The sequence below is a fragment of the Vidua chalybeata genome, chromosome 4 (assembly GCF_026979565.1).
Source record: "Vidua chalybeata isolate OUT-0048 chromosome 4, bVidCha1 merged haplotype, whole genome shotgun sequence".
In the NCBI taxonomy this organism is placed as follows: domain Eukaryota; kingdom Metazoa; phylum Chordata; class Aves; order Passeriformes; family Viduidae; genus Vidua; species Vidua chalybeata.
In genome coordinates this window covers 54,536,500-54,557,881 of record NC_071533.1, presented here as the reverse complement: position 1 = coordinate 54,557,881, position 21,382 = coordinate 54,536,500, and the positions used below count along the sequence as shown (strand labels likewise).

The following is a 21,382-nucleotide window of genomic DNA, read 5'->3' as shown; positions in this document are numbered from 1 at the left end:
GTATAGATATACAAAAAAAAGCAAAAAATTGGTCAGGTTTTTTTGGTGGCCCAGCTGCCTCAGCAATTTTTTGAGACTCAGCAATTTTCAATATTTTGAGTTGCTATTTCCCTTATTTTCTGTAACAATGGGTCCTCCCTTCTGACCTTGGCATGCCAAAAAAGCAACTGTAAGCCTTCTAAGAGTTACTGGTGCTAAGCAGAGGAGATTGGGGCACAGTGAAAGGAGATGAGAAAGAACTTGAGATACCGCTGGGAAGAGTGTTCCTCCTGTAGCCCTGGAGGAACACTTGGAAGTGGAGTGGTGGATATGAAGAGGAGACAGCATTCAGTTAAGTGGGAGCATGAGGAAAATAGGACATAAATCCATTGGCATATATAGACTTTGTAGGCTCTGCAGCTCGCAGAGCAAATTGGGGCACCTTTTGACCTCTTTTCTGTTTCCTCCCCAGCAGATTGGAAGTAAACCTTACTAAAGAAAGTTCCTAGGCAAGACAAAGGTTATCATGAGAAGAGCATCTGAGGAGGAATTGCATAGCTGTCCTTTGCTTTAGCCTACCTTAAGAGGCCAAACATCACAGAATCATTTGTTCTGAAAAGAGTCTTTCAGGCCCCAGGTCGCAGAGAAAGGTGCCTCCTATCAGCTTCTTTCTGTAATTCAGAAGGGTGAGTATCAGCAATGCCAGTCAAGGTAGGGCAGGAAGGTGTTCCCTTTGCTTCAGAAATTCCTGTAGGAGGAGTTCTCAGCAACCCACAAGTGGATGGCTCAGGCACAGTCTAGGAATGTATTCTTCCACTCTGAATGAAGAGAAACCACTATGGATATTAACCAGAAGTATTTGCTCCCTTATCTATTCTGTATGAATTTTCAGGTGCCAGTGGTTGTGGCAGGCCAGCTCTAGACCCATAACTCCTCACATGTACAGATATGAGGAAGGTTCATACAAGAACTGTAACTTGTGCCATTTCTGGCTGAACAGTACCATTAGGAGTCCTCTGAAGCCTGGAAAGCAGCTAATCTTAGTATCTTCACAGTCCGCTTCTGTCTTTGGTTCTTACAGATACACTGTGAGTGGCTGATGTGGGCTTGCTGGATGTTTCATGTAACAAAGAATTTCTTATGGTTCAATCCAAAATCCCATGTCGCACCTTGTTGATGTCTCTCAGGGTTCTGAAGGTCAGGGTGACCCCACGATTGTAAAGAGTCTTTGCTTCCCTAGCCCGACGCAGCCAAAGAAGGAGCCTGGAATGTGTCCGATTGCGTTTTCAATGCTGTTTATTTCTTCTTATCTGTAACATTCTTTCTCTGACCTGCTGAGGTCTGTCCAGAAAGGAAGCCATGGGATCCTCCGGCAGCTCCCACCTTATACACTCAAAACTACATGTCTATGTTTACAGTTTATTGCTAATTCCCACCATCTATGTTAGACAGTGAATCTCTACCTTAAACCAATAGAAAAGTGTCACCATCACACCAAGACATGGAGGACAAGACGAAGGAGATGAAGGCTAGGACACGCCCAAATTCCTCCATCTTGTACCCCTTGAACCCCATTCTAAAAATCCCAAAATTCTACTTTTCCACCCTGTGTTAGTTCAAATATCACACTACTAAAACCCTTATGGTTTGTAATTCCTCATACAAAATTGACAGCTTTTTCCACAGGCTAAAATCGAAGCCACAAGTGTTTTTGACTTCTTGCCAAGGTCCCCAAGTCCCCTGCCAGGGTCTCGAGACAGCCAGGGCAGCCAGAGGTATGTCCTGGACTCTGACATCTCTTTGGGACATTTCTACTCCTTGCATTTTCTGTATGTTTTTAACATGGGTTCTGGATTTTGTGTCCTCTGCTGCCTGCCTAACTCTCTGTGCTTCTGGATCAAAGCAACAATGCTAGCAACACCACTAAATGAAGGAGCCTGTAAGGAACTGTAAGGATCTGAGGGGCACACTCCCATACATGAAGTCTGGCAATCCTAGCAATATGTCTCAGAGTTCCTCCTGTTTGCTTTCAATTGGCAAGCTTTTGGTTAGTTGCAAAAACTTGTTACTCCTTCTTGCACTTAGCAGTTAAATTTTGTCCCATAGCTACCATTCCAGCTGTTCTTTTGCTCTGACATTGCCTCTCAAGTTGTTTAATCAGGAAATTTCATTAGTATCTTTGATTTTTGTGCCAAACAATAATGTTAAATTTGTCCTGGGACAGTCTTTTGAGGAATGCCACCAGTAAAATCCATCCAGGCCAATGACTTCCCATTTGTCATTTCTGCTTTTTGCTACTTTCATGCTTGGCCTACAGTTTTTGCAGCAACAAATTGTTTCCCATGTGACATCATTCCAAATACTTTGCTGAAGTCCAGAGGGAATATATCCCCTGAATTTTTGTCAGGTTGACAAGCTGGTTACCTGATTAGGTAGTACAAATAATACTTTGACATATTCTACCTTGGGACTTTTCACTGTCCCCACTTTATGTCACAATTTGCTATGATTCTTATGTGCTTTTCTGGAAAGAAGAACAGGTAGACAGATGTTTTCCAAGGAAGTACCTGAACATTCTGATACTCCATCTGTTTGAATGCATTGTGATGCACACAAAATTAACCATTCTGTTAGAAGTACCTAAACAGTGGAGATAACATACATACAACATAACAACAGACCTGCTTCCTCAGTCCAGGCAGGAAGGAAAGATGTTTGCTGCTATCAGTTTATCTCAAAAGCTCAGAAGTTGATAATCATCCTGTCTTTTGTCACTGATTATTGACTGATAAGAACCAGGCTTGGCTAATAGAAAATTGCTGTAAATAGTACAAGAACACAAGGATGGTTTTATTTAGTCAGAAAAACCATCACTCATCAGACTTGGAGAAGAGGAAATGCAGTGATCAAGTCCAATTGACAAAATGTGATTAAGTGAATTGTCACATCTGCATTGATTACAAAATTATTTAAGGGGGTGCAAAAGTGTTCACACCCAGTTCTGGTTTCCACAGGTCATTGGGTGCCTATTGCTTAGAAAGGCTCCTGACAAGGAAGGCATGACAGCCAGATAATGACTGCTTTGAAAAACATAAGAAGTTTCCCTTTGTTTCAATTCTTTGGAATCACAGAAGAGATACAGATAAAGGTAAAAATAAAATTTTACAATGTGCCACCAGTTTTAGTTGAGTGATGCTGATGGCACATTGTGATTCATTTGTGAAGTGTCACATCCTTTGGGAGCTACTTGGATTACGATCTGTATGCCCTGTTGGATCCTAGAAACTCTAAGGGTGTCTTTACACCATTTCATGCCCTATTTACCATCAGTCACTCTGCTCATCCTTTTTCAGGAATATTCCTGTGATGGTATGGTCTAGCTAAAATTCTCATCATCTCTAAGTCTCAGAAGAACAAAAGATGTTTTGTTCATGTTATTTTCTGTCTTCCAAGATAAAATAAGTTGGCATGCAACTTTCTGTTGAAACTACCATGAATCTTCACAACCAAGTTCTAATTCTAGCCCTAATTCTATGGAAAGTTTCTCATCTCCTAGATGATTTTTTCTACCTATGTTTGCAGGCAGAGAGTTCCAGTACCAGAAGTGTCCATGTTAAGTGTTCTGCTGGTAGTACAGAAATGCATAACCACAAAACCAATTTCATTCCAAAGAGACATTTAGGACTGCCTTGCTTAGGAACATTGCTCTTAGGGCAAATATCTACAACAGCTAGGAGGCTTCAACCACTTAATTCTTTCAGGATTCAGCAATTTTGTCTCCTCTGCAGTTTTTGAGATAAATCGAGGAAAAAATTGTAGTTCCTATTTACAGAAGAGCAATCTTCTTCACTCTGTCCTGAAATAGATCCCAAGCAGGGCTATCAGATCCCAACTATCTGAAAATAACTTCTGGAATTTTCAAGACTCTGTTCTGGGTAAATAGCGTCCTTTGTGTATGAAACACTTAGGAAATCATACCTCTACTGTATACAAGAGGTATGCTAGTATTTATGTCTGCTTTGCTAATTTTACCTGGATGGACATAGGAGTCATACCCTCTGTTCTCTAGTGTTAGTTAATGTGTTGACTATCCTGAAACTTCTCTTCCTGAAACACAGCAGAGGACAGGCCTTAAAATCATCTGCATATTCCAAGTGCATATTCTTTATGGACAGCTTCTTATGAATACTTCTGTGTTGAAGGCTAGCTGTTATGTTGAAAGTCTTCCTCATCATTCTAATGGCTTTACCATCTTGAATCATTGTAGAAAACATCACAGTGATACTTCATATATAATAAGGAATACATACACTTGTATTTGCAGATTCTGGATATCTGGGGAAATATCATGTTTAGTACAATGTTGCTGTGTATTTGCTGTTGTAGAAATAGGGAGTTTCTGAAGAGGAATTATGCACAGGAAAGAATATCCTTGCCACAAACAAAGTGAAAGCATAATACCACAAGAATGTTAGGCACCTGTCCAGTATTTTTCCACTGTGTTTGCATTGCATTGATTGCAAGAGTCATCAAGAATCTTTTTCAGTTAATTCTAACTGAACCCCAAATCCCAAATCTGAGGTCTTTCCATTGTTTCTTCACAGATATTCAAAAGCAGTCATATCACAAAATCACAAAATATACACTGGAAATGACACTTGGAGGTCATCTGATCCCATTCCCTGCTCCAATCAGAGCTAACTCTGGAGTCAGATCAAGGTGCTAAGGATTATTCAGTGTGAAGGTATCTCAGGATTATGTGCTGTCTTGTAGCTAGTTCCTCAAGCTTAGGTAAGTCAATACACAAGATCATAATCTCTGGGAGCACTGCAGAATCAGTACCTACTTGTCTAAAGTGTAGGTAGAATTATCATCATGTGTGTTGGTGCAAAGCTTGTTAGAATATGCCAGGTACTATGCTGTTGATATCTCTGGACTTAACATGCCTGCCCTGGAGAAAAAAACATCCTTACAGTGATTCAAGGATTCACCTTTGTCCTTTTCTGTGCATTACCTAGATGACATAATAAACAAGTGCTGGAGTTAGTCTGTATTCTGTCTTGAGGGCACCAACACTGGGATCTGCATGCCAGTGACTGGATTCCTCCTGTCTTGCCAGGAGGCTCTATTCAGATATTTTTAAGCTATTTCTGGGTGAACTGGTCAGCCACACTCCCTTTTGAAGCCTCATTGACAGAAGGGCTTTGGCAGTGGGAAGGCAACCATGCAGTGGGGCATGAGTTGTAGTCACATCTCTTCCACCCAGCAAAGCAAGAGCCACATTGATGTTTGTGCAAACTCACCAGCGAAGGAATGGGGACTGCTCAGCCCAGCCCAGCCCAGTCCACAACAAGAAGAGAATCATCCCTCCAGTACACCTCAAACTGTCCACACCATCTATTGCTCTTCAGCCTAGTCAGTATTTCTGGTTCTCTAAAGGAGGGCTACTAACATTTGGAAAGTCTCTACACACAAGGTCTTTCCAAACACTCCCTTCTCATTTCCGTTGGGCTGGAAATCATTTCAGATGTGCCAGCTGGTACTCAGCCCCTGGGCTGATTCCAGCACTTGTGCCTAGTTTTATGTTAAAGTGAGCTGGCTGAGCCTGTGGGACATTACAGTGTGGCCTGATGCAGGTGGTGCTTGGACAGGTGCTGCCTGACTTCTGCAAGGAGGTGGAAAGCAGCAGTGTCAGAGCTGAGTGGTGGCAAAGCAGTGATTTCCAGTTCCTTCTGATGTTTGTTTCTTGGTGAGTGAGTGACATGTTTAAGAATATTTTTAATGCTTGTGGCAGTAGCAAGAAGTGATACACTAGTTGCTTTGCATGTTTATTTTTTCTTGAATTTTAGTACGTCTGCTGCTAAAGATATAGTTACCCCTGCTCTCCAGAAGAACCCCCAAAACAGGGTCTAGTCAGCTGGATAATTACCTACTCCCAAGTGTCTAGATGTAGAGTGAAACTTCTCATTTGGCATTTTCTGGACTGCTTATTTTCCAGTGAAACATTTTTTCTTTTGATATAAAATATGTGGTTCAGTCTCTAGAGAACCCTGTCTTTGTATTCTTCTTGTGCATTATTCTTATTATGAAACAAAAAAAAATTTGTTTAGTATTTCTTATTACTAAACAAAACCCCCAAAACAGAGCAGAAACCTAAGTTCACAGCTGAAAAATGTAGACTTTCTTCCCAGGAAAAAGTTAAAAGGAAAGACAAATTGTATTTAGTTCTGTTGAGTAACCAAGAAAATTCTTTTAGAGAACAGTGCTGTTTTCCCCCCTCAAAGGTACTGTATGTAACTAACATAATTAATTATGCAGTTATTCACAACGAGGAATAAGTATGTTTCATTCACCTTACTTTGCAAAAAGAAAAAAGAGGGTCCTCAATCTGTCAAGTGCAATGTAAATAAGAATTGAGGATTGTTTCTGAACACTGAAAATGGGGCAGAGATGGGATGTTGTGGGATAAGGATTGTCTCATGTACAGTGATGGCAACAGTGAAAGAAAGAATAAATGGTTTATTTGCAGTCATCATTGGAGCTTTCAGTTAGACCCTAGTTTATATTCAAAGCTCTTGCCAAACATTTGCTTTTGCCAGTTTCAGGATTATTTATCAGATTGGATTGACAAAATAAGCTTTGGGCCCATGATGTAAGTCAGATGTCTAAATCTGGTTTTGCATAGGGAACAGAGTGGGTTTTCCCAGCCTAATAAGCCAGAACTTGGTCTGTCAAAGGTGTCTGCCATGAGGGACCAGAGAATTAATGAAGTCTGCCTCTTGTCTGTGGAGGTACTGTCTGTAGCAGTACTACTCTGTGGCCATTAAAAATGGGCCAGCATCCTTTCAGTGTCTTTCTTCAGCAGGGTTGCCTCTTTCACAGCTGTCTGCTATGACTCCTTTTCTAGCAGCTTCCACATGACTAGCTGCTCTCAGGGGGTCCTCCCAGCACAACAGGATTGAAGCTCAGGGAGCTAAATGTTGTGCATCCTCTCAGGAGAGAGGGATCCTGAGCTATTGGGAGTTATATTTCTCTAGGTGGGTCTTCATGCACAGAGAGTTGTGCATAAATTCACAAGCCCAGGCAGAGTTGGCACCTGTTTTCTTAGGTCTAAGTACTGGCCTTTCTTATACTACTCAGTGTTTCATAGGCTGAAGAATTGAAGTACTCTTAGGTGGTGCTACTTGTCCCTTGCAGATGAGGAATTACTGAGGTGAGCTTAGATACAGGACTCCCAAAGCATCTGCTCTTGAGGAAACCAGCTTGCACTGCAGGCAGTTCTGGGCACTGCCTGTGGTCCTCATCTCTGTGCACTGTCCCAAGTGACACCTTAGCTGTCAGCTGTTTGCTTCCTCTGATGTCTAGTGCAAGTATGCCAAGTGGCTGTGTGCCTGTGAGGAACCTCAGCTCGCTTGTGATGCTCAGAGAACTCAGAGAGCCTTCAGGACCCCTGTCTTCAGTGGGTTTTCCTTGTGGATACTTCTGGACATGGACAGTATTTCTTTTACCTCAGTCCATAGATAACTGGGATGTTAGAAATTACATGCTTCAGCTGAAAAATCTCTTGGCACTTTTTGTGACCTCTAGGAATGTCATCTAGAAATTCTGGATCCCAGCCTTACACAGTAATTGTGAGGTTGTGCAAGCATTTGCACCAAGGCACTGTTGTCCTTTTTTTTTTTTTTTTTTTGTTATAGAGTTTGGACTTGAGTGATTTCTGAAACATTTGACATCCCCTTAAGGCAAAACTCATCCTGAAATATATGTCTGGAAGGAGGCTAAGCAAACCTTTTGTGATCATCCTCAGAGTAGTGCATGCACTTTATGAAATTTCATGTACAACCTATCATTTGGTTTATCTGCAGGTCTAGATCTACTGCCAATGATTTCTTTCCCTGTCTGCTATAGAAATGATATATTTAAATGCAGTCATAATTACTTCTCAGATTTATCCCCTGAGTTGAAGGAGCCTCAGTGGGGATGGGATGCTGTTCCCTCTCCTCTTTTACAGTCTATTCCCTGCTGTGGCCAGTTTATTCTTACAGAGTTTCCTGGGTAACTATGGTCATAGCTCCTCAAAACAGGGGGTTGCACCTGTACTTCTTGAAGAAAATGTTGTGCTCTGCTTGCTGAAGAAGATGGTTCATCATTCTCTGTTGTGGTGTGACAATAACTCCTCTCTGAGCTTACATGCCTGGGCCTAGATAGATATGCTGATAGTCCTGTTTCTGCTTAGAACCTGCAAGACTCAGATGTCCTTTGAGCAGGAGGCTTGTGTGCCTTGCAGAAAATATAGTTGCATACTGTCACATGCTGCTGCTTGCTGGGGTCACATGGAGAGAGGATGGCTGTGTGTAAGATCTCATGGTGAGTCAGCTTGCAGGTATATTGGGTTGCCTGGTGGGAAGCTTGCTGCCAGGGTATTTGATGGTCTTTCCCTTGGCTGCAGCTTTTCTCTGGTACATCTGATTGCAACTAGCATGGGAGGTAATGGAGCAGAGGGATGCTACAGTACTAGTACAGGCACTGCCCTTGAAGAAAATGATGAGAGTGAGGCAAGTGCTAAAAGAGAGAAATCCAGCAAGTCTTCCTCCTAGGGTAGTGTAAAAGGTCTCATCAAGTCAACCCGCACTTTATGTTTTCCCTTTAGACATCAGCCTGTTCCTCAAAGGAATAGAACCACTTCAGAAGGATGGATTCACTGCAGGCAGAGAAGAAAAATATAAGGTCAACAGGCCTTTAGGAAATCTAACTTGCTATCTAACTATTTGTTAAACAAATGCTTATTTTAAAAATCTATAAGATGGCATGGTAACCTTTTAGGATGACCTTACTGAGCTGCAGTATATATGGCTGCTTTGTGACAGGGGTTTGGCAGGCTGCTATCTTATAGCATTCATTTACCTTGGCCCATTTCAGAACAAAAGAAGGCATATTTATTTAATTTTTCAAGGTTAACAAACTAGTGTTAGTGAATAGACTGCCCTAGTATTTCCTTTGAAAATAATACATTTTTCTCTTTGTTTGTTTTTCTATTTCTGCCATGCTAAATAACTGGCCTCAGGCTCCAGTTCGGTAGAGCCCTTCTGTGCTTAGTACCCTCAGTCGCACTTATGCATGTGTTTAAATTTAGAATTGATAACCTGAGAATTGACTGAACTGTGGCCTCGGTGGTAATGCTTTTAATTGCAGTATAAATCCAGCCTTCCCAATGGCCAGTAGATGGGGCAAGTAGGCCTCCTTATAGTTATGGTCAAATTTTTTTAGGGTTGGGTTTTTTTGTTTTGTTTTGGTTTTTTTTTTTCTTTTTTCTTTTTTCTTTTTTCTTTTTTTTGAATGCAAGGTTAAAATGTAGCTGTCGTTGGCTCTTAGTTCAATAGTCTCGTTTGAAGGCTCTTTACCTTTGTACTGTAAGGGTAAATTACGAACTTTGACGTAACTGCACTATTTTCTTTACAAACATGTGTCGTAAACAATTGTTCTGTTCCTTGAAATTCTGAGATTTAAAATTATGTTCCTTTCTTTACACAAGGATGAAAACAAATCTTTTGAAGGTTTTGTTGTGCAAAGATATGGAAATGTATGTTCCCTCCCCAAAACCAGCCAATCATTAGGTGTTTACAACACCCATGGGGATGCAAAGGATCCAAGATTTAATCCCTGGTAGTCTTCCACCTGCCTGCAGAGTGTACCAATGGCAAGATCACCTTACTTGCCTTTGGGTAACCAATTATCTCCTGCAAAAGCTGTTGTTGCTTTTACACATTTATTGGTGCACCAGACTTGTACAGACTACATGAGTGGCCATGTTTGTGGCCACATTTGCTCTCTGCCCACACTCCTTGCTTCCTGTTAACACTTGGTGTTATCTACTTATCTAAAGAGAGGGTGGTCCTCAAGTCAGTCACTGAATACTGCCCATTAAAAGGAGTAAGGGCTTTTTCTTGAACACATAGGTACACGTAGGAATAGAGAGTCCTCAGTTTCCCTTTAGCCACAATCACACTTCTGTTTGTTGTTCATCACATCAACTCCTTAAGTGTGCTCTGCTTTGTCCCCACTTCTTGGAGCTCAGCTTGGTAGTGTGAGTCCTGGAGCAGGCTGTGTTCTTACAGGCAGTGTGATGCAGGTGCAAGAACTGTTTTCTGCATTACACTGAGGCAAACAACTCCTCAAGTGCAGAGCCCAGGGACAATGGGGAGTTTCTGCTTGTCACATAGACCAGATACGGTTTGCCAATTTAAGAGTGTATCTTGCCCTTGTGGAAGAAGCTCCTACTGTTCAGCCTTCAATAAAAGGTAGTGATATTTCTATTCTGTTTTATCTTAGAGTGCAGCAAGCTGCCTGAGATAGTTCAGTGACTGGGGCGGGTTTCCACAAGAAACCTGTATCTATACTAAAGAAACCTGTGACAGGGGTTTATGGCCAGGCAAATACAGCATGTTAAAATAAAAGAAAACAGTTTGGCTAAAGATTAAAAAAACAAACAAACAGTCATCAACCCCCAGCTCTTTCTCCTCGAACTTTTGAAAGCTGAAATGGAGGAATAGATGTGAGCCCACCTTCAAAGATATATAGAGAGACCCTCAGCTGCTGGGTTTTAGTTTAGCACAGGGGTCTCTGTGTGCCACCATCTGTCACTATCTGTTTGTGATATCCAAAACTTCTCTGAGTGGGATGGAGCACAGAGGAACTCCTGTCTGGATTGGCATAACTTTCTCATTTTTCTCAAAGCTGTTATGTGGTTAAATCTAAGATGGCTAATACTGAGTGCAGAGTGGGGGTACAAGGCTTAAGCTGGTGTAAACTGAGAGCAGCTCTTTTGCAGACAAAAGTAACCAAACTCTACAGACATCTAAAGCAGTAAGTCTGGCTCACTTTCTCCGAAAGTACATTATACAGAATCTAGGCATTACCTTAACATATTCCATACTTTGGAGGAGCAATGTGTGTTGTCTATTTCAAAGGTTGCTCCTTCACGACGCCCTCAGACCTCATCTCTAACACTGCCCCCTAAATGGTGAGCAGCATGATTCAGATGGGACTTCTTGCAGCCAAATTCCTACAGCCTGCAGCAGTCCTGCTTTCTGTATTTTCCATTCAGTCCTCTGACAGTCTTACAGCAAAAATTCCTTTGGCTCCTGCCATATCTACTTTTGCCTTAGAATATTTTTATTGGCTTACTGTGTTTTGAATGAAATGTAAATTCCTCAGTGCTTTTCCAGCCAGTGTTTGCATTTTGTTCATTGTGTATGTCTTGACTGTCCAGCACCCTTTGACTTCCTTGTGGTCTTCCTCTATTTATAATTTTCTTCATATCCTTCCCTGTTCCCAAAGAGATGTTATCCTCATAAGATAAGCAGTGTTATGAACTCTCAAAGCCTCTGCTTCCATCCTACTTTGGGCCTTCCCTGAAAAGCTGGTAATTTCTGTCTATATTCTCTGGTTTGTGATATGAAGAGAACTACTTAAAAAGGAACATATTGCTCCTGGGGTAGGTATAAAACATGGTTCAGATGGCACAGGCTCCTCAGGAACATAGGTTTTGACACAAATATCTCATGAGGCAGCTGGAAACACCTACAGCATGCAATATTTTAGAGTAAACCAACTGGTCAGTGACATGCTGGCCTCTGAGGAAAGCTATGCATGCTGTTAGCCAGAGGTATCTCAGGAGGACTGAGAGTCTGTCTGCTATTTGGCTTCTTGCAGACAGCAGCTGTTCCACAAGAAGGTGAAACATGCAATAAATGACTGCATTTACTTGAAGCAAATCAGAGCTCAAACAAAGGCAGTGGTCCAGCCAAGTATGTTTACTGCTCTGGGAATGCTTTTGTGCTGATGCAGCATCTTTAACCCAAAATCTCTGAACATTTTGAAGACATTAAGAAGGACAGGCTAATGACTGTGTTTGCAGATGTATTTGAGGCAGGTTTTGGATGCTGCTGTCCATACAGCCTACACTGAGTTTGGGACTGCTGTGGCTGCTTGGCCAACTGTTTCCTTAACTGCAAAGATGGTTTCTGCAGCTGGTGCCAAGCTCATGCTGATGCAGTTATGTTGGTAACAGGACCTGAGCAGGCCACTGTGTGGCTAGCTCAGGTAGGTACACATGAGCTGTGGTCACTTGAGTATAAAAATACATTTGTCTTATTTTTAGGAGGCAAGAAGATCTGTGACCTGGACTGAAGACAAAAGATCAGTCCCAAAGATACATTTTTCTACTGCTGCTTTTGAGGGGACATAAATGGGAAAAGTGAAATATTGTGTAGATTGTCACTAGTGAGAATAGGTTCAGGCTAGGTTGTGCCATGTCCAACTGCTGAGTGAATGTTCAGATAATGTCTGATACAGGAAAATGTCCGGTGACCCAGAAGGGAGAGAAGTAGTCCCTTCACGTGTGTGGATATTTTCCTCACGGACCAGCAGATAGATCTTTGGATGCTTCTTTTGAGACGCAGAGGTCACCTGTTAGTCTGCAAAGGCATACAGAAAAGGGCTGTATCTTTAGCCAACAGGAGGGTGTTAATGCAAGGATTTCATGTTGTTTTTCTAGAAAAGAACATGCTTCCAAATAAATATCACCTGCTTCCGAGGATGTGCCAGAGGTTTGGCAATGATTTAAAAGCCAGAAGAACTGCACTGCCCTGAACTATTTCCAGCAGAGCTCTGGAGGCTGATAGCTCCAGAATGATTGGAGGATGGATCTTCTTTGCCAGACTATCCCCAGACAACTGGGGTGAGTGGCTCCTCCCTGATGGTCTGGTGATCCTCTACTCATTTTTCCTCAACATACAAAAGGGGGCAATCTGAAAATTCTTGGAATAGACATCCAGTTCCTTCCAGCTTCTACGCATTTTACTGAGAAAATTGCTTTTTCCCTTCTCATTTGCTTAGCTCACTCCTGGTGGTTTTCTGCAGACATTTTCCCCAGATGACTTTGCTAGAACCACAGGGAAACTGAAGGCACTACCCATGTTCTACTCTGAGTCCCTTAACTACAAAATGTTTTCAGTCTGTGGAGAGGTTTTTTTCCTCTCTCTTTCATTCTCTCTGCTCCTTGGCTTCCCACAGTGACAGCCGTATCTGTTTGATTTGAGAGAAGCTTTGCATGTGCTATGAGTGGCTCCTTCTGTTAACAATTTGTCCTCTGGAGCCTGTTGCTGCACAGTATAAATAAATTTCACTGTTTAGTACTTTCCCATTTTGTTCCTCTGCTGCTGGCAGTGAGATGACCTACCCTGTTTTGTTTTTCAAATTTATCTTTCTTTGCCCTTCTTATATGAGACAAAGTCACAAGATTAAATTAACAAGGATGCCTTATTGATGCATAATTTTTTGTTGTTGTTTCATGCTGCACTAAAAGTTCTGCATAAAATGGGAATTAAAATGCAGATTATATTCTTGAATAGTATTCAATTTGTTCTTATGGTGAGAAATAAAGACTTTATCCCACCTCAGAAAGTCTAATGGTGTGTGCTGATTAGATACCGTGCACATATAAAAGGCCTTTTTCAGTCATCCTACCACATAAACTCAGTGCTTTTATAAACAGCCTTCATTTGGCCCATTCCATGCATGTATGCTGCTAGAATGACCAGGATGTTTAGCACACATCAGACCTTGCTTTGCAGTGGTGAATGCAGGTACTGGAAGTTCTCCAATTGTAGTACTATGCATGCCCCTGCAACCTCCTGTTCAGAATATGGTAAATATTTAGAGTGGCTGAGCCCAATTCGGGCTCTGTGCTGTTTTAACTAGATTGTTCTTGCCTGCTTTAAAGCTGGCTTAGGCATTTATCCACCACACCAGAATCACTGTGGATTACATGTACCCCTAATTGGGTATGATGAAGGCCATAGTCATGTTTTCCATGGTTCCAAGCCTGAAGCTTAGAGTGCTTGAGGTTGTTTTTACTGCGTGAATGTGACTGCATGTGGATTTTAATACAGAGAAAATCATACTGGGACCAGCAAATGAAGTCAGTAAAGTGGTTACATTTGCCTACTTTCTCAGAAATTATCATAATTCCTGTCTTTCTTGGGATGAATAAAAGAAATTCATCAATCTAGACAATATTATTTTTGTCTATTTGTGTATCTTATTATAGCATAAATAGGCTTTGAATAATATAAATCAAGTGGTTTTCGTTTTCTCTTCCACTGACTTCTATGCGAGGCAGGACGTCACCGTGCACAGGGTAAAAAAGGCAAAGAGAAACCAACCCATTACCCTTTGCATTTTACAAACCAGATCTTAAAAAAAAAACTTGAAGGAGGGGAAATTTGTCACCTTAACATTGCAAATTATGTGAAACCAGTATGTCCTCCCACTACAGCATATGTTTGTGGTGGGTGGGCGGGGGAGATGCAGGGAAGAGGTGATGGTATAAAAATACCTTGTAAAAACAAATGTTTGGCTAGGGTAGAGAGTTTGTCACTTCAGCTAGACTAGAGGGGGAAACCAGACAGACAGGGGGTGGATGGGGGGTGTGAGGGGAGGAACTTAAGTCACTTCAGCGAGGTAAATAACTTGACAGTGTCTCAGAAATAGCAGTCAACTCATTAGCTGGAAAAGATCAGATATTAAACAAGGACATAGCCTAGAAAGTTAAGGAATAAAAGTTATTTAAATGAAAACTTAAGACCTTAGAGGAGTTAAGCATGTGACAAATACCAAGCAGAAGAGTGACAGGTAGAAACTCCAAGGTGAAGGGCACAGTCTTGCTAGCAGCCACTCTTCCTGCACTTTCAAGAACAGAGAAGTAGGATTTTTCTCATTTATCCTTCTAATAGGCATGCTAAGAAAAATACAGACCAGGGGCTCTATATAGTAACATAAATGCAGCTTTGTAATGCACTGCTAGCATGGCTCTCTCCCTCCACATGCCACATGGAACAGTTTGTACACGCCACAGCATCCAGTACCGTGCAAATGCGAGCAGACACCAACATGACCACCCACAGTGGCAGCCAGGGTGGAAAATGACAGTTGCCTTGTCATGCTCGTGGGCAGTTTGTGTGCTGTGGTGGGAGACTGACATCCCCACATCGTGGGACCTGGGGGATGAGGGAGCCAGCGGGAGGGAGGGCCAGGAGGGACAACTTGCAGTGCCCCTGTGCAGTTCCAGCTGGAAGTAGTAGCTGTCTTCAGACAGCTATCTGTGATGTCTGTCCTCCTTCCTATCTGTGATAATTATAGTTTAAATTTGTTTTTTAATTGATTTGCCTCAGTGGACAAGCAGGTGCCCAGCCCAAGGAAGAGTGGGTGAGTGTGTGAGAGAAAGAGACATGAGGAGAGAGCAGGCTGGTGAGGTGCCCTTACATCTGCTGTTCCGTTATCCACACGTATCCTGTTTTATGGACAGCTTCAGCTGCTGCTCTCCTTTCTACTTATTCCCTGTTGCTTTAATCTAGGGAAATTTAAAAGTGATTTGAATGGACATTTCCGTGTAGAGAAAGTGTTTTGCTAAATCAGACAAAACCTGCTCACCTGCTCCCTCTCTTTCACTTGGAAGTATGCCTTTCTCCTGCTTTGGTGGGTGACTTTTGGGGGTAGGTCAACCTCCTCCCCCATGGTGTGGGACCTGCAGGGTACTTTAGCTGTAAGGGCTTATGCCAACCAACTCTGTGCTGACAGACTGGCCAGTGGGGATTCCGAGTGACAGGCATGGGACTGCTGCAAGTGCAGGACAGGTTTTGAGGTTGGCATATGCTGTGGAAGCTCCTTGGTTCTCAATTTGCAGTCAAGGACAGAAGAAGATTCAGCTCTCTTCTCCTCCTCTGACCTAAAACATATTGCTGAGGTCTATTCTGCAGGGTGAAACTTTCCACTAGTAGGAGTTCACACAAATTTGGCTATATCTGGCTATCTTCATATGTTGGTATACAGTCATTTCATACTTATATTCCTCTGAAAAACAATGTGTATTTTCCCCCTTCAACGAATTTCAAAGAAAATATGCCAACAGAACATTGATAGAGAAATTTGCACACTTCAGTCAGGAAACTGAAACCTAGAATACCTTCTGAGCCCCTGTCTGTGCAGCTGCATTGTTGCTTTGTCCTTCAGGGCTGACTTAGGGTAGCTGTGGGGATTAGAAGTCTGAGTTCCCTGACTTACATGCATGTAATATTAATGAAATATTTTGGTGGAAATCTAGCTTTTACATTTCAGATTTGTTTCGTTGCACCAGTTGGTGGATTGAAACTGCCATCACAGCAGCTGCCTGAATATCATGTAACACAACATGCCTTGATGCCTTGTCATATTTCAGTGTTTGCTCACAGCACGAACAGTCCCAAGCATTGTGTTGGTTTTTTACAAAGGTCCAGAGTTAGTGAAATAGAGAAGATCTTTTTTCCTTCACTTTCTCACAACCCCCCAAGTTCTCATGCCTTTCTGCTATCCTTTTCACTGATTTAGTGATCCACCCTCTGCTGTGTAAGTGCTTGGGGGTGCTTGCACTGTGATAAGCAATGCAGTACAGAAAGCCTTTGCAGATGCTTCTGCATGTGGCTTCCTGAATACACTGAGGTCTCCCTGCATATGGTGAGCAGGTAACACTATAATAACTGAAGAGTGGATAGTATAGCAGTCAAAGCTACAAGGTTTACAATTAGTCAAGAGCTTTTTTTTTGCTGGGGATCTTAACACTAAACCCTGAAACTTTTCATGGAAATTCAGTACTTGTGATGCAATTCGTTGAGGAGTTTCTTATGTGTAGAATGCAATTTCTGATGAAAAGGAGAAAAAGAGAAGTATATCGTAGGGTGTTCAATAACCTGATCATTAGGTGATCACTGAGATGTACAAAACCAAGTTGTAAGGTCTCTGGATGAATAAGAAGAAACAGCAATATCAATCTTTCCAGTACTGTAGATAAGTGTCTTAACTGTCAGGCTTTTGAGGAGGATGCATGAGTCTGATTTCTGTGGCTTCTTTGTGTGAAAACTCTTGAGTCTTTATCCAGTTCTAAAATTCCTCTTTTTCTTTTTTGCTGGTACTAAAAATTTCTTGTTTTGCAAAATGAAAACCTTGTTATCCAGCCAGATAGAATAATAAAAGTTAAGGGTGTTTTGTGAATGTGAAGCAAAGAGGAAGAAAATGTGTTAATTTATTGGCTCTCTGTGAGAGGAAAGTCTGGGATTCATTTAAAAGTCAAATGTAAATATCTTTTTCCTAACTTTGGCTTGTGACAGATCAAGATTTGACATATTCTCATTTTTTCTATCAAGCTGCTAGGGATTCAGACCAACTTGATGGAAATATACCTTTGACAGATGACAGCAGGATTTCATGAGTGATTTCTATCTCAAGGCAACTGCCCCTTCTCCACAGCCAGCAAGTAGCAATAGCATTTTAAAAGAACGATGTCAGAGAGCAGCTTGGTTTTCTCAGTTGTCATCATTATTTGTTTCTCTCCTGGCCAAACGACCAGAAGCAGGTTAAGGATGACACAAGCTAGCAACAAATCATGGGGTGGAGGACAGAGCATGTGACAATGCCCTGGCTATGGTGCAAACATTTGAGCTACATTTCGAAAGCCTGGATTTGTGTTCAGCAGAGTTCATGAGTGAAAAATAAAGGTCTCTGACGATAACAATCAACAACCTCAATCTCATTAGTGTCTACTCTTCAGAGAAGAGGCTGGAGTGGATCCCATCAAGCTGTGATTTGGTTCAGTGCACTGGGGAAGGTTCCTAGAAGCATTACCCCAGCTTCTTTACTCTCTGCACTAAAGGGGAAAAAAACAACATTTGGCAATTTGTTGTCAATATTTGTATAACTCCTGATGCCACTAAAACGGCATATGTAGGCTTTAAACTAACAAAAACAAAGGCATGGCCAAGCTGGAGAGCTGGATTTGTTTCCATGCACAATTAGGTTTATTTGTTTAGGTCTCATTTTATTTGCTTTCAGATGACTCAGATAGGAGTATTGCAATCCTTTCAAAGTGAAGTAGTGTTCTGTGTATTTTGGGCATTGGGCTTAGCCAAATGTGGAAAGAATTGGCTGCTCAATAGTATTTTCCTATCCAGAGGTTTTTTTCAAACTTTTGAGAGGAACTGAAGGAATGTCCCTTCCATGCCAGGCTTTCCCCCCCTTCCCCTTCACAGCGTCTCTCCGCATTATTGTTAAAGAGCACAGGAATTTTAAAACACTCCTCTGTTGTGCAACTGTTAGCAACTGCTCTTATTAATTGCTTTACCATTATGCTGCATATTTAAATTCTCCCTGGTGTCATCCATAACATGTGCTATGAGTGTCTTTTAACCCATTCCAATAGAATGTATCAATGGGGCCTTGCTCAGAATCTCCCATCCTGCTAGGCCAGCTCTGGGTTTGCTGAAAATGATTTCCTGCATACATGTAGGGATATGTACATTTTGGCAAGTAGCCAAGTTTTCTGTTGAGAATTAGTCACTAAGGGCAGGTTATTTTCCAGTGGACATGCTGGCACGCCATCAGTGTTAAGAGAATTGTCTTAAATCTCAACACCATGGTGTTTCTTTTATCCCCTAACCCCTCAAAAAAACAAAAGAAAACAAAAATGCTGGGGGTTTTTTTTGTGTCTCTTCTGTCTTATATGTGTAGGAGGCAATGGCTTTTAATTAGTGCTTTAGGCACCACTGTATTTTAGGGGGATTTTTTTTCCTTTGATTTCTTCTGATAGTTTTGCTTCTAGAAATACTACCTTGGATGATGTTTAAAATGTAGACAATGTGAATAGATTCACATTTATTTCTACTTCTATGAAACATAAAGGATTTCCTGCACTCACCAGAAGTATGCATTTGATTTATAGCCTTCCTTAATGCTCTTCCCACTCACACTCATAAAGGAAATACAGTAACAAAAGCTATTAGACAATATAGTTTAAAGTTTGCCCTGATAAAACCAAACTGGAACTTTATTCAGTCTTAAATGTCAATTCTAAAATTTGGGATGTTTTTCTAATCAAGAACAATAAACGTGGAAAGTGTCTCCGTGGAACAGAGGCGTGGCTCAGCACGCTGCTGGCCCGGTGCTGCACACACACTTCGGGGGCAGATGGGGTTTGCACATCACAGAGTCCTCCCTATGCAATAACTTGCTCTGCGAGACTGCTTGACCCTGGGAGGGACTGAACAATGCTTATGATATGGGATTTGTTGCGGTTTTATGCTTTTTAGCAGATAGGAACCCAAAATATATCTATGACAAATGACCACATTGAGGAGGAATGTAAATCTTCAACTACGATAAAGAAGAAAGAAATAATATAAATTTCCAAGCCTGTGTAAAAAAAAAAAACAAAAGCCAGAAGAAATAATAAGGTGGACACACTGGATGGTGTCTGGAGATCTGTCCATATGACACTTTGTTTCCCTCCCTCTAGCTGTGGAGAACTGAGACTGTCAGAATAGATCAAACCCATTTAGTGGCCTTTACTTAGCATGGTATCACTTTGTAACACCTTCAGGGCATTTCGACATTGTGCCTGGAAAGCTGTCAGACAACACAGTCCGGTGTGCTGGCTGCAGCTCTCCTGCCCTTTCCCCCCACACACCATTTTGCTGTGTGCAGTTCTTCAAGTTTAATCCAAGGCTGAATGAGACTGAATTTCACTGGAAGCTGAGGAGGCTGGATCAGGACCTGTCAGAGCTTACATTCTATGGGCTAGTGTTAAACATGTAATTTGATTATCAAAGTATGGTTTTGATGTAGGATGCAGGAATTAGTTTGACTTCTATTGATTAATAAATATACAGTTAGTTTTTATAAGCTGAAAATGTGTAACCATTCCAGATGCATATCCTTTGAGTGCATAGGAAAATATAAAGACAGTACACTGTATTATAGGTCCCTCATCACATAAGAGACTTCCTATATTAGACTGATTTTTACAGTGTTTGGGCTCCCTTAGTTGCCATGTACAATTAAGTGGTAAGACAGAGACTTTTTTTGGCAAGTTATATGTATCTTTTGCATTTTTACTTACAAGGCACTGTGAGCTACAGCCGGGCAGGTTGTGATTTCAATCTAAGGTGGTTTCACCCCTTCCTTCCTGCAGATGTGTAGTTGTGTGTAGGCAGATACTTGCTGATGCCTGGCTAGTAATTCAAGTATTGAGACTTGTGGTCTTACCACCACTTCCTGATGAGCTTTACAGGTAAGCCTGAAAGAGGAAAGAGACCCTAGGGAGGAAAATTAGAAGAAAAGAAGTTAAAGATTTAAAGCATCAGCCTTGAAGCTACAAGGCAGTGAAGACATGAAAGGAATCACAGAAAGCAGGCTGTACTTCCTCTTCCATGTTATGAGGAACCTGAACAGTTTAAGAATAGTAAAAACTTATGTCTGTGACAAGCACAAGTAAGATAATGCACATGTTAATCCTATGTTATCCTATCCCTCTCTTCCCTAAGACAGAATGAAGTAAGTCTGTATCTAAATGCCTGCTCCTGTTTAACTTCAGGGTAAAGTAAAATACCTCACCCTGAAACATCTCTGGGGGGTGTAAGTAAATCTTAGTCCAGGCAAGACATACATGCTTTTCATCTATTGAGAAGTATTACATCTTAGCTGAGGGTGGGAAGGAGGTGGCTATCAGCCATGAAGGAGTAATTTAAGTCACCTGAACATTAAACAGATCCTAATCACTACCAACAGCACCAAATGCTGGGAAGCATGAGGACAAAGAAGGGTGGAGTAAGATGAACCACCAATGAAGCTTTGAGATCTAAGCATGGCAGAATCCAGGAAGGCTCCAGAGGCTCACAGGAAACTTTACCTGTTATCCTCTGAAGCTGCATTTTTTTTTCTCCATATCCGAGGCTTGGTACACGTAGTCTGATTTAATCTAATAAAAGAGATAATAACCTAATAAACTGCAGTCTGCTTTGATGTACAGGTGCTACTTGTCAAAAAACACTTTTCTCCCCCACTAATGCAGATCAAGCTGTCATGTAAAAAATCAGTTATTTGATAGCCCACTTTTTTGTGATGTTTCACTTTCCACTGATAGTCTTTATTACCTTATCCTGCTCATTTTAAACAGGACATTCAGTCTTCTGTGATTAATAACCTTATTACAGTGATACATGTTTATTTCCTCATTGCTGGATTTCATAAAGTCGAATTTCCCATCTTTGAACTTCATCAAAGCGAAGCGTACCAGGTATCTTCATTCCAGCAAATTTTTGTATGTTGCTTTTCTTATTGTTACTCACTTCCTTATACTGTATCTATAGCTGTGTGGTCACTCACCAGCAGATAGGAGCTTCCTCTGTATGTGCTCTCAACTGTGCCTGTAATTAGCAGGTTGCAAAGCCCAACTCATAAACTTGCAGCTGTGGCTTAACACTTCTCTAAAATGGCCATGTAGCTTCCAGTTGGCCCTGAGTGCCAAAACATCTGTCTG

At 41.5% G+C, this 21,382-nt stretch overlaps 1 protein-coding gene across 1 annotated transcript in view; it reads left to right on the top strand.

Annotated features, from left to right (window-relative positions):
* The first annotated feature begins 5,600 nt into the window (after positions 1-5,600).
* RBPJ (recombination signal binding protein for immunoglobulin kappa J region) overlaps positions 5,601-21,382 on the top strand; it is a 140,467-nt gene continuing 124,685 nt past the window's right edge. Inside the window, exon 1 of the mRNA XM_053940183.1 lies at positions 5,601-5,728. Within this exon, the coding sequence (XP_053796158.1) occupies positions 5,610-5,728 (119 nt within the window). The 5' untranslated portion in view covers positions 5,601-5,609. The remainder of the gene's footprint in view (positions 5,729-21,382) is intronic.